At 43.4% G+C, this 15,705-nt stretch overlaps 1 protein-coding gene across 1 annotated transcript in view; it reads left to right on the top strand.

The window, feature by feature from the left end:
* Window positions 1–15,705, top strand: part of TNS2 (tensin 2) — a 52,276-nt gene that overhangs the window by 35,891 nt on the left and 680 nt on the right. The window contains exons 15-28 of the mRNA XM_053456050.1: window positions 178–307; window positions 1,237–1,302; window positions 1,514–1,630; window positions 2,406–3,830; window positions 8,637–10,464; window positions 11,212–11,774; window positions 12,121–12,207; window positions 12,897–13,028; window positions 13,113–13,202; window positions 14,210–14,287; window positions 14,453–14,530; window positions 15,085–15,250; window positions 15,340–15,408; window positions 15,554–15,583. Coding sequence (XP_053312025.1) covers window positions 178–307; window positions 1,237–1,302; window positions 1,514–1,630; window positions 2,406–3,830; window positions 8,637–10,464; window positions 11,212–11,774; window positions 12,121–12,207; window positions 12,897–13,028; window positions 13,113–13,202; window positions 14,210–14,287; window positions 14,453–14,530; window positions 15,085–15,250; window positions 15,340–15,408; window positions 15,554–15,583 — 4,859 coding nt within the window. The remainder of the gene's footprint in view (window positions 1–177; window positions 308–1,236; window positions 1,303–1,513; window positions 1,631–2,405; window positions 3,831–8,636; window positions 10,465–11,211; window positions 11,775–12,120; window positions 12,208–12,896; window positions 13,029–13,112; window positions 13,203–14,209; window positions 14,288–14,452; window positions 14,531–15,084; window positions 15,251–15,339; window positions 15,409–15,553; window positions 15,584–15,705) is intronic.

Raw genomic sequence — 15,705 nt, 5'->3', positions numbered from 1 at the left:
GTCACATAGCAAATTAAGATGATCCAACACAGACCTCTCTGATGGATCTCAAATGACTATTAGGATACAATGTACTCTCGGTTTGGCCACGCAGTGACCGAGATAGGGTGAACCCGTAGTCTTTGTTGTAGGATGAACAGTAATGGCCGGCTCTGGATATGTATATGTTTCTTGCAGGTGAAATGCTATCATAAACACAGCCAGCCCCACGAGAGAGAGGTTATCTTCAGACTCCAGTTCCACACCTGCACCATTCACAACACACACCTGTGCTTCAGCAAAGACCAGCTGGACTGCGCATGTACAGGTGAGATCTAGCCTATGCATACAAGTAGAGGCATAATTCATGCAGAAAAGTCACTACTGGTGTTGGAATGAGTTACAATAAAACTCCAGCAGAAGGGGTCATGGTAAAACTAGTCTTGTATATTTTTTATTTCTATTGTGAAAATAACATACACATATCTACTGCTATGGCAACATGTTTTTGAACCTATCAGTGCTCTCTTATTGTGTCATATGTGTGATGACAATAATAAATCAGGGCCAGGGGGGATATAAACAAGTCAAAATCCCATTGGATCAAAGGAATAATTCTTGTTAGGGTTTGGTACAAAGCAGTAATAACTGCAAGGTTCTTGGCACTGTATTTAATTGTGAAAGTGCTGTATTCAGCAGCCCAGGTAGAACAGCACATTGAACCAAATGCTCGTACAAATATACAGCACACTTTTCCAGAGCTTTTTATCCCAAATTATCTTATTACGGAAGGCAGGATGGGAGATAATGTTTATTCAAACACAAGAAAGGCAAAGATGCTGAGCTTTTGCAAAACCAAAGTAGTCTGGGTTATTGTAACCACAGTCAGAAAGCATGGGAAAGGGACAGAGCTGGGCTAGTGTTAACGGCATTCTCAGAACACATTTCCGATGTAAGTGCCGACCTCTGACATTAGCCTGTGGAAAGAGACATCCACAAAACCATTTGCCCGGTTACATACGGTCTGATACGTTATCAAGTCTTCCTGTCATTAGAAGGAAAAACAAAAACTTTCTTGCTGCTTCTATGCGTCATTTTGTAAGAATAAAAATCTCCACCCCCCCCCCTTTAAACATGTTATACTAAAGAAACATGAAGTGGCTTAGTGCTACAGATTTTCTAATGAATCTTTCAATTATTTTCATTATTGCTTTATTCCCTCAGCCTGACTTTTTTTGTCTTCATCTTCCTCTGCAGATGACAGGTTCCCAGAGGGCGCCACAGTGGAGTTTATATTTTCATCTGGGAATGAAAAGACAAAAGGTGAGTTTTTTTTTTAAAAAAAGTAGATGCTCCCAGAGGGTTTTTTCTATAGGTCTCCTCATTTAATTCATGTTTGTAAACCTGTTGGAGTCGCGTCTGATATGTACTTCTGTAGCTACCCTTTCCTCGCATATCTTCATGTCACTCCTGCGTCTTGCCGCCATGTTTTTCTCGGTTGTTCTTGAACAACTCTATCATCTTTCGTTCTAAGGACGTGAAATATTCCTCAACGACCCAGCAGTTTCAGTGGATTATGACATCACCGACCCGCTGGTTCGTTACGACTCATATGAGAACCTCAACGTGCATCATGAAGACAGCCTGGAGGGTCAGTAATTAAATGTGATAGGGGACACACAGATGTCTCTCTAATCCAGCATACTTATAAATATAACCTTAAGCAAGAACTTGGACTTCTCTCATTGTTAAGTAGAACGGTAGCATGATCCCCATTGTCCTTGGGACCCCTTTTTCTTCTGTTTTTCAGAATACCATTGCTGACCTAGACATATACAAATACACTGTAAAAGCTTTCATTTCTGTATACTCCTTTGATCTTTTGATGTGTTTGTAGACAATCCATTCAAAGAGGAAAATAAATTGCAGGGCTGGTAAAATTATATTATCTAAATACTAAATAAATAGGCATTAAGCCGGAGAAAATAATTATATGCTTTTGTAATATGTGGCTTGGCTAAAACCAACCGTGAGGCTTTTTAAGCTATAAAAGTTTTAAAAAGTACATTTATTTTAAAGGGACAGTCTATTGTCCCTGACACCCCTGCTATAGAGGAATGCACATTAGAGTACTCCATGATTACTCCAGGTGTAATGTAGGTAGAAGGTGTGCAAAATGTGCCAAATGAGCCTGTCTGGGACATCAAAATGCCGTAACTCCCCGTAATATTTAAAATCTGATAACTGCTATTTAAAAATGCCTTCCGCAGTACCTGAAACAATGGTACTACCTTTCTTTTATCTCAAAATGGCTGCAATTAGATAAATGATCAACACAATGCTCAGTTTGGAGTAACTCTCCAGGTATATATTTTTGTTCCCCATTGAACCTTAAATATATGTAAGAAACGTCTTTCTGTCTACAGATTTAAGTCACACTCGTGGTCCGTTAGATGGCAGTCTGTATGCACGTGTGAAGAAGAGAAGCACTCCGCTGCCATCCAGTAATGGGAGCCCTGAACATCATGGGCGCCTCTTATCTGTCAGTAGTGACTCTGGACACTCCTCAGCTCCGACTGAGAGGCTTGAAGAAACGCCTCAAAAACCATTACCCACTGCAGCTGAGCGAGAAGACCTGGAGAGGCTCTTGGGTGGATTTGGAGTGATGGTAAAGCAAGATGTGGAGCCCCAATATTCCCAGGTCATTAAGCATGAAGAAACTGGAACCCAAAACGGAAATCAGCAAAATAATCTAGATGAAAGACCTCGCGATTTACACAATTTTATTCCCAGGGAAATTGCAAACCAGAACACTCAAGCAAAAGTGAATGGAGAAGCAAGGCGTCCATACTCGCCAGGATGGTCAAGAGCAGGCGATGAAAGAACATCTCGGAATTTGCCTTTGACCTCCTCGTCCTGGGAAGGGCAAAGAGAGGCTCCCTGCGAGACACAGTGGGGCACTCAAAGAGATTGTGAGATGGTTATTATGGAGGAAGAGATTGGTCAGTTAGGAGGACTTGTTGTTTACCCAGAAAGAAGACAATTGCTATCTAGACATTGCTCTTGCAGGCTGGGCTACGCTCCTCCAAACATTGAGGGGCCACCGAGTAGATCTTACTTCAGGCCAGAGGGCTTACTAGATCCCAGAGGAGCTCCAGGACCTGCTGCTTCATCACAAAACGCAAACTATCCAGGAATGTATAATGAGCAAGACAGAAGGAGGCTGTATCGCTCACTATCTGAGGGACCTCAACATTATCATACTCAAAGCCCACCAAAACGAGGAAGCCTCAGAGATACAAGGCCATATATGCGCCAGGGACCTCCTCATGAACCTCTTTTGCTTCCACTATGCCCTTGCTCACATTGCCAAAGCTCAGCTTGCTATAGTGTACCCAACATGTGGCCTCTGGAAGGGACCAAGATGCCAACAATGCAACCTTATCACCATGGGGAGCATCCATTACATTTAGCGCAAACTTATGGGCAGAGTGTTCAACCTAGCCATGATATTCCAAACTTCCAAATGCCCCAGGCAAAAATGCATTATGGGTATCCTACACCACACGGGGAAGATGCATTGCATTTTGGCCAATTTGCAGAGGGTGGCTATGGACCTAATTACCCACATTTCCTGCACCCTTCCTACCTCCCAAACCACTGCACTCCCAGTTACAACACCCCCTCATTTCCAACGTGTGTGTCGCCTTACAGTCTCCCCGGTGGTCATTCTTCACCCGGCTCTGTGTCCCCTGTTGCTCCTATGAATACTGCTTCTCGAAGAATGAGTGATGACACCATTTCTGCTGGCAGCACTGGTGAACAGACTCCTCCTCATCATCCAAACCAAGGTAAGTAATGCAGTCATGATGGTCTGCAATATATATTTCTCAAAAAACATTTTCAGATGTCTCAAATGAAAACATAAAAGACCATAAAGTCTCATTGTTGTTATCATGTGGGTTAATATGGTTTTTCATTATTTCACATAAAATGCGTTAGCTTTAATATCAACGTAGACTGAAGAGCTATATTGCTAGGAAATAAGCAGATTTCAGCTTCACCTTCTCTGACCTTTTTTAAACCCATTTTCTTAATTAACTTTGGATATGGGTGGGGTGAGGATCAGGGCTCTGTGCGGGCTACTCCAGTTCCTCTACACCACACTCGTCAGACCATGTCTTTATGGGACCGTGTTTTGTATGCAGTCATGCTGTCTAAAATGTCTTGCAGCATTAGCATTACCTTTTACTGGAACCAAGGGGCTCAAACCCTGAAAAACAGCCCCAGACCATTATTTCCTCTCCTCCAAACTTTACCTAGTACTGTAGGTAGTGTTCACCTGACATCTGTCGAACCCAGATTCATCAGACTTCCACTGCTCCAGAGTCCAGGGGTGGTGGCTTTACACCAATCCAGCTGACACTTGTGATCTTCAGCTTGTGTGCAGCTGCTCCTCCATAGAGACCCATTTCTATGATTGTGGTTGTGCTGATGTTGCTTCCAGGGGCAGTTTAGAGCTCTGTAGTGAGTGATGCAGCAGAGGACAGGTTGTTATGTGCTTCAGCACTTAGTGCGAGTGTGTGTGGTCTACTGCTTCATGGCTGAGCTGTTGGTAATCTTAGACCAGGCATGTCCAAAGTCCAGCCTGCGGGTCAATTGCGGCCCGCGTTCCGAACTGATAAGGCCCCACAGATAAGTTGCCCAAATATAGATCTGTTTTTTTGATATTAAAGGCAGAGTAATTTAACACCTGTTTAGATTTTTCATCCAAGTCACAAAATGAAAAGTATGCCGTTTTCAATAAACTTTGCATAAAATAGTTAATTTGCATTAAATTTTTAATGGTTCAAAGAATGTCAGGCAAAATGGTCGGCCCTCGCACATCTTCACTTCATCAAATCTGGCACTCTTCGAAAAAAGTTTGGACATGCCTGTCTTAGACGCTTCCACTTCACAATAATAGTACTTGCAGTGGTTGTGTGTGTTTATATATATATATATATACAGGGCCGGATTGGGACTGAAAAGCAGCCCTGGAAAAATTTGGAGACCAGCCCCATATAGTTTATCTCACGGTGAAGCTCTTATACCCACACGCACCCCTTATACACACCCGAGTCACACTATGTGCCATTCTTTTTATCTCATTATTTGTATTAAAATGCCAGAAAGGAAAAGTGTTAAAAGGCCCTAATAAATGAAATACATTACACATAATGGGATCAAAACATTTACTACTGCGAACATTTTTAGATGAAAGAGTTCCATTTTATTCAGTGGAACAAAACACTGATCACATTATTCTTCACGATATTCTGGTAAGAAGCTTTTATTTCTTTATTAATTTATGTAGACTATTTTTTTTCCATATTTAATAAAAGCTATGATTGAGACATGTTTGGTTTTTATTTCCTTTCATTTGACAACCTACCCCCGAGTTATGCATCTCTGCCCCCAGGCTTGCCACTCTGCCCCCTGATATGCCTTCTAACCCCCTATATGCCACTCTGCCTCCAGAAATGCCTTATACCCCCTATATGCCACTCTGTCCCATGATATGCCTTCTAACCCCCTATATGCCACTCTGCCATATAGGGGGTTAAAAGGCATATCATAGGACAGAGTGGCATATAGGGGGTATAAGGCATTCATGGAGGCAGAGTGGCATGAAGGGGGTTAAAAGGCATATCATGGGGCACTCTGCCTCCAGAAAAGCCTTATGCCCCCTATATGCCACTCTGCCTCCCTGATATGCTTTATACCCTCCTATATGCCACCCTGCCCTATAATATGCCTTTTAATCCCCTATATGCCACTCTGCCTCCAGAAATGCCTTTTACTCCCTATGTCACTCTGCCTCCAGAAATGCCTTATACCCCCCATATGCCACTCTGCCTCCCTGATATGCCTCAACCCTCCTATATGCCCCTCTGCCCCGTGATATGCCTTTTAACCCCCTTTTTGCCACTCTACCTCCAGATATGCCTTTTGACCCCCTATATGTCACTCTGCATACAGAAATGCCTTATACCCTATATGCCACTCTGTCCCATGATATGCCTTCTAACCTCCTATATGCCACTCTGCCATATAGGGGGTTAAAAGGCATATCATGGGACAGAGTGGCATATAGGGGGGTATAAGGCATTTCTGGAGGCAGAGTGGCATAAAGGGGGTTAAAAGGCATATCATGGGGCACTCTGCCTACAGAAAAGCCTTATGCCCCTATATGCCACTCTGCCTCCCCAATATGCTTTATACCCTCCTATATGCCCCTCTGCCCCATGACATCCCTTTTAACTCCCTTTATGCCACTCTGCCTCCAGATATGCCGTTGACCCCCTATATGTCACTCTGCATCCAGAAATGCCTTATACCCCTATATGCCACTCAGGCATATAGGGGGTTAAAAGGCATATCATGGGACAGTGTGGCATATAGGGGGTAAAAGGCATTTCTGGAGGCAGAGTGGCATAAAGGGGGTGAAAAGGCATATCATGGGGCACTCTGCCTCCAGAAAAGCCTTATACCCCCCTATATGCCACTCTGCCTCCCTGATATGCCTCAACCCTCCTATATGCCACTCTGTCCCATGATATGCCTTCTAACCCCCTATATGCCACTCTGCCATATAGGAGGTTAAAAGGCATATCATGGGACATTTTTGTTTACTTTATATGGCAAGCCGATCCAGCTTGCCATATTAAATAAAAAATAATATATGCCACTCTGTCCCATGATATGCCTTCTAACCCCCTATATGCCACTCTGCCATATAGGGGGTTAAAACGCATATCATGGGACAGAGTGGCATATGGGGGGTATAAGGCATTTCTGGAGGCAGAGTGGCATGAAGGGGGTTAAAAGGCATATCATGGGGCACTCTGCCTCCAGAAAAGCCTTATGCCCCCTATATGCCACTCTGCCTGCCCGATATGCTTTATACCCTCCTATATGCTCCTCTGCCCCATGATATACCTTTTAACCCCCTTTATGCCACTCTGCCTCCAGATATGCCTTTTGACCCCCTATATGTCACTCTGACATATAGGGGGTTAAAAGGCATATCATGGGACAGAGTGGCATATAGGGCGGTATAAGGCATTTCTGGAGGCAGAGTGGCATATAGGGGGACACACTTACATACACACACATGCTGATTTTTTTTGTTTTTAACAAATACAAAAAACATACAGTACAAAAAATACATTATTTTACTCACCTTCTACTTCTCTTGACTTCCTGGTAGCTGCACACTGTTCTCCTCTATGCTGACAGCCAGGATGCCACTGACCTGACATCCGGTGCTGCTGCAGTCTGAGCGCGAGGGGGCGGAGCTTCCACCTCACGCTGCTCCCATCACTCTGCAGCCATCAGACTGCCGGGAATGTAATCTAAATGGCCGGTGCGTGCTGATGCCGCCGGCCGGAGCTGCTTTAACACTTTTTTTTTATTATTTATATGGTAAGCTGGATTGGCTTGCCATATAAAGTAAAAAAAAGTATTAAAGCAGAGGCGGCCGGCGGCATCAGCACGCATCGGCCGTTCAGATTACATTCCCAGCAATCTGATGGCCGCAAAGTGATGGGAGCAGCGTGAGGGGTGAAAGGTCAGTGCGAGGGGGCGGAGCTTTCACCCCTCACACTGCTCCCATCACTAGACGGCCATCGCACACGGCTGCTGGGTGCTGATGCCGGCCGGCCGCATCAGCACCCAGCGGCCGCTTTGATTAGATTTCGGGCAGCCTGGGGGGCAGCTCAGCGGCTGTCTTCATGGCCGCCCAGCCCACGGACCTTCCGGCCCACCGGGAAATTTCCCGGTATCCCGGTGGGCCAGTCCGGCCCTGTATATATATATATATATATATATATATATATATATATATATATATACACACGTATATATGCTGCACCCAGTGAGTGATAACATGACATTTAAATAGCATTTTGCCCTCATCATACATGTGCCTCATGCTAGTGGGTTAAAATAATTAAGTTTTCCTGGAATCTGACCCCATTCTGCCCCCTCCCTCGTCTCTCTTGGGAAACCACTAGGGTTTGTTTATCATCATCTCTACAACAATGACTCAGAGTCACTCCAGAACCAATTGGCTGTCACATTCTATACATTTCACAAAATGGTTTGGGTTACTTAAGTAAAAAAGGCATTTTTCAAATAAGCAAATGTAAGTCCTTGATAGCCAGCTGACGTCCCTCCAAATTTTTGGGACTGCAACTGCTATTATTTTTGGACCCCTTAGACTCATAGAAGTCAAGCTATGGTCCCCGTACTAATAGTCCTGTCTGCTATATCGATGACACCCAATGCATCCCACTCAGTACTGAAAACGGTATCTGTCTTTAAAGTAGAATTGCTGTGGTGGGGCGTTTTCTTTAAGCATAAAATAGAGTGCTGTACACAATAATGTAGAGGCCGCCATTGTTGTCAGTCTTGTGATATTTTGGTAAAGAGATGGGCCATCAAGTCCATAAATCATCATGGAGATTCCAACTACACAGCCTCAACCCACCATGACACTTATGGAAGACTTTATTAGATGGCCCTAAACTTGGTTAACTTGCACCTTGCTAGAAATAACTAAATCACAATATAATTATATGGTAACATCATTGCTTTCTTTTTTTTTTCTACAGAACTTGGGATCAACGACCAACAAGCAGACAATCCATCGTCTCAGCCACAGGCTCACAGAGAGGCCATGCCCATCATCAGCACAGCAGCCATCATCCAAACAAACTCAGTTGCGCAGGGTTCCCTTTGTATAAATTCTCATAGCCCAGGACACACCAACAGTTCACCATATGCTAATGGTTTGGGGCGTGCCCGTAGTCCAGTGCAAACAGATGGCTATGTGTACCCACAAAACCCTATACACACAAGTACCCCCATAAACACTTACAGCCAGACACAGCATAACAATGTGCACACGCAGCATGCGGCTAATCAGAGACCGTCTGTACAAGCTGACTGCCCAGCTGGAAAACACACTCCATCTTCACAATACAGCCCGGTCCATACACAGAGTTCACTTGTACAGACACATGATCCGCATGCACACATGCACAGTCCTGTACACACAAACAGTGCACCAGTACACACAAACAGCAAGGGAAACACAAAGAGTTCTGTACGATTCCAAACCCCTGAACTCACACAGGCAAATAGCTATGTAATGAAATGTGACCAGCCTGCACAGATGGAAAAGACCGTGCAAACACACAGCTCGAGTGCGCACTCTAATTTACCTGTGCACACACACAGTTCACCGGTTCCCCCTCATTCTCCGGTATACACACAGAGCTCATCTACAAATACTCATTCTCCTGGGCACATGCAGGGGTCATCTTTTCACCCTCATACCCCTGGGCACACACTAAACTCCACTATTCATGCTTGTTCTTCTGTTCATGGGCAGAGTTCATCTGCTCATTCTTTGGAAACCCTGCAGAGCTCACCTGTGCACAATCAGGTTCAGGTGCACAAACAGAGCTTAATATCAAACTCCCACTTTCCTGGCCACATGAAACCAGCGCAAACTAACTCTTCTGGGAATACACACAATCAGTCTCCTGTGCACGTGCAGAGTTCACAAGTGAGCCCTGCGTCTCCTGGGCACGCGCAGAGTTCACAGGTGAGCCCTGCGTCTCCTGGGCACGCGCAGAGTTCACAAGTGAGCCCTGCGTCTCCTGGGCACGCACAGAGTTCACAAGTGAGCCCTCAGTCTCCTGGGCATGTACAGAGTTCACACGTGAGCCCTCAGTCTCCTGGGCACACGCAGAGTTCACAAGTGAGCCCTCAGTCTCCCGGGCACACGCAGCGTTCACACGTGAGCCCTCAGTCTCCTGGGCACACGCAGAGTTCACAAGTGAGCCCTGCATCTCCTGGGCACGCACAGAGTTCACAAGTGAGCCCTCAGTCTCCTGGGCACGTGCAGAGTTCACTAGTAAGCCCTCAGTCTCCCGGGCACGTGCACAGTTCACAAGTGAGCCCTCAGTCTCCCGGGCACGTGCAGAGTTCACAGGTAAGCCCTCAGTTTCCTGCGAACACACAGAGTTCACCAGCACAAACTCACTCACCAGGACACATGCAGAGTTCACCAGTAAACCCTCACTCTCCTGAGGACGTGCAAATTGCCGCTGCCCAAACACCAACACAAAGTCCTATGTGTACAGACACTTTACACGACAAACTAAGCACTGTACACACAAGTAAACTTGTGCAGAAAGACAGCACTTCACAAACAACTATCACTGTGCGCACACAGATGTCTTCTGGATCTTCACATAATTCAGGACTTAAAGTGGGTCCTAGTGGGCAAATGCATAACACCGTCCGCACACAGAGTGTTTCTATGCAAACGTTCAGAAATCCTGGTAATCAGGATCCCTCTGTGCAAATCAATAAGCCTATGGATGCGAGTAACCAACAAGGACAGACATCAAATGCCCCTGGAACCGACAGGTGAGTTTATGAATACCATCATCTAGTTTTACTAGTTTACTGATAAATTAGGGTTAAGAAGCCATATCTGTTTGGCCACCAGGAAAATGTAATTCAAATGTTTGGGGAGAAACTCATCCCATGGAAAACGTTTGCAGTGAAAGGATCCAATTATGTTCTTAGTGTAATAACATATTTAAATCCGAATATAATCTGTGGCACATTATTAAGAAATAATTGGGCATACCTGACTAATGGTGAATATATATATATATATATATATATATATATATATATATATATATATATATATATATATATATATATGGGTAAGCAGGACTACCTCATGATAGTTAAGTCAACAGGGAGTAGAAAGTAAAAGAATGGCCAGAATGCCGTTCCCCTGCCTAGAGAAGTCACCCCGAGATGCAGGGCTTCATCAGGAGAGTTCCCAGGGTTTTATATATATATATATATATATATATATATATATATATATATATATATATAATATATATATATATGTGTGTGTTTTATGTATATACAGTATGTATGTATCTGTGCGTACAAAGCATAACATTGTCCAAAGTCCTTGTTGGTGTAATATTTACACAGATATAAATTATGTTGCAGTCTTTTTAGGCTTCACAGGCATACCTCAAGTCCTATGTTATTTGAAAGCTTAAACTCCGTTTTATGTACATTTGTTAATATGTATGTTGTATTATTCTGCTGATTAAGCGCATTTAATGTATTTTTGTTATACAGACCTGGGCTATCAGTGTCTTGCGAGGATGTTCCTATTAAACATTTGGAAGAGAAGGCAGTCATGGCGCTTGCCACAATACCCTCCAATGTAATTAAAGTTGCTCCTCAATTTTCAGCCAATCCTCGGACTAAGTCATTGGAGGCCATCAGGGGTCAATTTTCGTTTGGTCCAATTATTACTTCAAATGAAGAAATTTCCTCAGACATTGGGGGGTCATACCCTTCGCTCCTCCACCCTGATCCTAAAAACTCAATTACTGCACCAAAGAGAAGTCTAACTGTTTCTCTGCCCATGAGCCATGGAACCACCTGCGGCGGTGAAGCTACAACCAGCCCGCCACTCACGCCAATGGGAAGTCGGTGTGACCTTCTGCCTCCATCCCCAACTCCTTCCTTTCCTATCAGCACGGCCTATTACACAGGAAGCCCTTGTCCTCCAAGTAGGATGGAGCAGCCGCCAAGTCTGCCCGAAAAAGCCCATGCTGCAACTGGAAGAGGGAAGACAGAGAATGTAGACAGCCGTAATGGGCATCCTGCAAGAAAGATATCTGCACCATCCACAGGTTCGTGTCTAGGAGGAACATGTACCAGCTTATTTGCCCATATGTTTTGTTTAATTGGTTACTATGGTGCCATCATACTTGCAGTGTTATACATTACAATAATTTTCCTTTTAATTATGTAATTTTATGAATCAACTAAATGTGTAGAGCAACAAGCAAAATACTTCTACTTCTTCAGTTTCAAATACATTTTCCATCATTTGATGGGACAATTCATATTCAACAAAACCATGAGATGATTCTCGGTATTCCTTTATAAAGTCAGCTAGAACTTCTCTGCCGTTCTATGGATCTCCTGAGGTGACCTCAGAGAATGACAATTTCCCCTCTAACTCTATTTCACTAGAAGTGCTGCAAGACGCTCCATTGACTGTCAGTTTTGTACAAGACACCTCCAGGTTTTGGTATAAGCCGAACATCTCGAGGGAACAAGGTAATGCATGGTTTGAGGGCTATGAATGTCTATGGGAACAGGCAAGGGGCTGGAGAACACAGACCGGGGTAATGGTCATTCAGCAATAAGAAGTATCATTTCTAAACTAGAATGTACATTTTTGGGGTTTATGTTTTTATTTATACAAGTTTCACACACGTGGAAAAAGAAGGAAGCATTGACCCAACAGCGCATGCATAAAACCAATACATGATTATATCTCTTGTAACGGGAAACAATACATGGTTCTTTTTATATCTACCCCAAATATTCATAATTGTAGTTTCTTCCATAGACTCCAATGAAAAAATGAGATGTGCCGTAATTATCTGTGATTGCATGTGGGGTATGAATAGGGATCTACAGAGACACATTATGTCTTATTGACATAAGTTGATGGGAAACATTGAAGATATTGAATTACTATTGGAAAATAATTATTTTTGTGCATTTTATTCGGAGTAAAGCCAAATGACAACAGAATATGGATACTTTTACAATTAAATAATATTTTTTTGCAAGTCAAGCCTTTTTTTCCACACATTTTGTCCATTCCTCATTATTGTTTTTTCTTTTTGCGTTATTATTTTTGGCATGTTAGTTGGTTTATACAGTGCAGCAGGCAGACAGATGAGTTTTATTTTTAGGTTATACTTACCAACTCTCATCTCCTTTATTTTGTGTCCCAGCCATTACCCTTTTAAGAGGGGCAGAACCGGGCTGCTTCTTGATCCGAGACAGTAACTCCTTCCGCGGGGCATATGGTTTGGCTCTAAAGGTATCGAGCCCACCTCCGAACGCAGTGACGCAGCCATGCAAAGGTAAACGTGGTCACAGGCTGTTTAATGCGGGTTACCAGGTTTATTTCTAGAGGTAATACCTAACCTCATTTTCTGTCCCTGCAGATCCTGTAGAGCAGCTGATTCGTCACTTTCTCATCGAGACGGGGCCAAAAGGAGTGAAAATCAAAGGCTCTCCCATTGAACCCTACTTTGGTTAGTCAGATTATATTCATTCTGATGACTCCACTTTCCGCTACAAGTACATGTTAAAGGGACAGATCTCTCCATCACGTAACTTGTAATACATGTGACTCCTAATTAGATGTCACATGAAATGAGAGGAAAGTCCGTCCTGTAAGATGCCACGGGCATGGAAGTGAAGGTGGCTAAAAAGTATTTTTCTTTCTAAATTGAATGTAGTAAAGCTCTGGTCAAGGCCATGCTTTGGGACTGTCCAACATTAAGCAAACGTAGTACAGGAATCAAACCACGGATATAATGAATAGCTTGGCTCTGTCAAAGACTTTTTATATAGGATGTGGATAAGTTAATGGTCTTGCGTCAATGACCCAGCTGCGGAATGTACTGGGGGGGGTGACTCCATAGGAGAGTGGAGCAGACAGGAGGGCCCGGCCCGGTGGCTGGAGATGTTTTCTGTCTGTTAGCACTGTGTTAGTGGATCAGTCTGGTCCTGTAGGTGGATTATACCGTGCCAGACTGATGGTTTTAATGCCAGACATCGTACAACTCAGTTGTTGACATTCCGACACATCAATTTCCTTATGTGATTACTTTATTAAAAGTGTTGTGTGGCTAATTTAACAGGGAGGACCATGTAATTTAGGTAGAAAGATAAAATGTGGGAGATGTCATAACCTTAGTGTGATAGGACAGACAGTATGATAATGTTACTTCAAATCGTACGTGTTATTTGAGCAGATGAGGCTTTTAGCTATGGTTTTTATCTCATGTTTTTTTAATCGCTTAAATTGTAGGAAAAATGCATGATGTGGTTTGCGGGCATTCATACACATCCTTCTGAACCCAAACTGTGTCATTCTCTGTGGAATAATATTTGAGGTGGAGAGGTTTCTGTCAGTGGTGTGACGGGGCCTTTTAGTTCGTCCTCCACATCCCAAGGTTGTCCCAAGGAGACTTCTTCTGTTTCAATGACAGCAGAATATGTTTTGGTGACTGATAAACTATTTTGTTGTACGTAGGAAGCCTGTCTGCGCTGGTGTCTCAGCACTCAGTCACTCCTCTCTCTTTGCCGTGCAGGCTGCGGGTCCCTTGTCGAGGTGAGTACAATCCATCAGTATGACTTCTCCTACTCCTATACTGGGCCACTGCCATAGAGTTATTCCTCTAGTTCCGTATTCCTGCACTATAGTCTGCAGTTTTATCATGTCGTCCCCACAAATATATGTTTTTCATGGGAATTCACGTTCTCTCACTCCTTTCAGATCTGGCTGAGCAAAATTCAGAGGTCTTGGCCCCAACCAATATGAGCACAGCCGCTGACTTACTGAGACAGGGGGCAGGTAAGTGATAACGTGTCTTGGTCAGGTGGGGGAAGAAGTTGTTGGTCGAGCCCTGGAAATTATATATATAGAAATAGTGTATTTTTTTGATCAAGAAGTAAATATTATCATTGTTTCTTCAGAAGGGAGGTGTAAAGGGCAGGTGATTCATGGTCTGAAGCTAGAAGATGGGATATTTCCTTGTAGAGTGTGGTAGACGCATGGGATAGAATTAAGACGCTGGCAGTATGACCAGATGCTTGGGTTAGTCACACTTTTTTGCGTAGGAGACCGAAGTCAACTATTGAGGTTGTCCAGATAAACAGGAAATGGGTAAACCACATGGGCTAACTGGTTTTTATCGTTTGGCTCCATACATAGAAATACCAGATGGGAGATAAGCCTTGTCTATTCTTGTTACAGTAATTCTAGTTTTAGCGAGACATTGGGCCAAGATGGAAAATTATCTAAAGTTACACGACCTCAGATTTCACTTCTTTAGATGTAATCATTGCATTATATAACTTTACATGTTTTTATATGTTGGCCTGATTTTTAAATGTCTTCTTTTTTAGCCTGCAGTGTGCTCTTTCTTGGTTCTGTGGACACGGAGTCGCTTACGGGCCCCCAGGCCATTTCAAAGGCCTCTACTGCCATCCTGACTCCCCCAAGATCCAGCGCAACAACTGTTCATTTTAAGGTTTCTGAGCAAGGCATTACTCTGACGGACAGCCAGCGCAAGTACGTTTGCACATAGACTTTTCTGATGGTGGAATGTTGTTATTTTTTTTTGTCATTTTCTGTAACCTGGCCGTGTGCGTATTTTGCAGATTGTTCTTTAGACGACATTATCCTGTTTCAAGTGTTACGTTCTGCAGTGCAGACCCACAGGATCGCAGGTAGTAGAAACTTCCTATAATAACTTCCTATAACTATAATACACTCCTTTTGGGACTAGACATTTAACAGCAGCAGACCTTATGCTGGTCACGAATGCATCTTTTCTTAATGGGCCTCTTCTAAATGTCTGTATATATTTTGCAGGTGGACCAATCCAGACAGGACAACGTCGAAGTAAGTTTTTTTGTATAATATATATTTATTTCAACTTTTTATTTTTATAATGACAAGGATCTCTTGGCTGTCCAAAGTACCTAAAAGTACCTACAGCTAAAATGTTAAAATAGTCCCGTTTC

This window comes from Spea bombifrons, chromosome 2 (genome assembly GCF_027358695.1).
Source record: "Spea bombifrons isolate aSpeBom1 chromosome 2, aSpeBom1.2.pri, whole genome shotgun sequence".
In the NCBI taxonomy this organism is placed as follows: Eukaryota; Metazoa; Chordata; class Amphibia; order Anura; family Pelobatidae; genus Spea; species Spea bombifrons.
The sequence above is the reverse complement of the archived record's forward strand: the minus strand, read 5'-3'. Positions and strand labels throughout refer to the sequence as shown.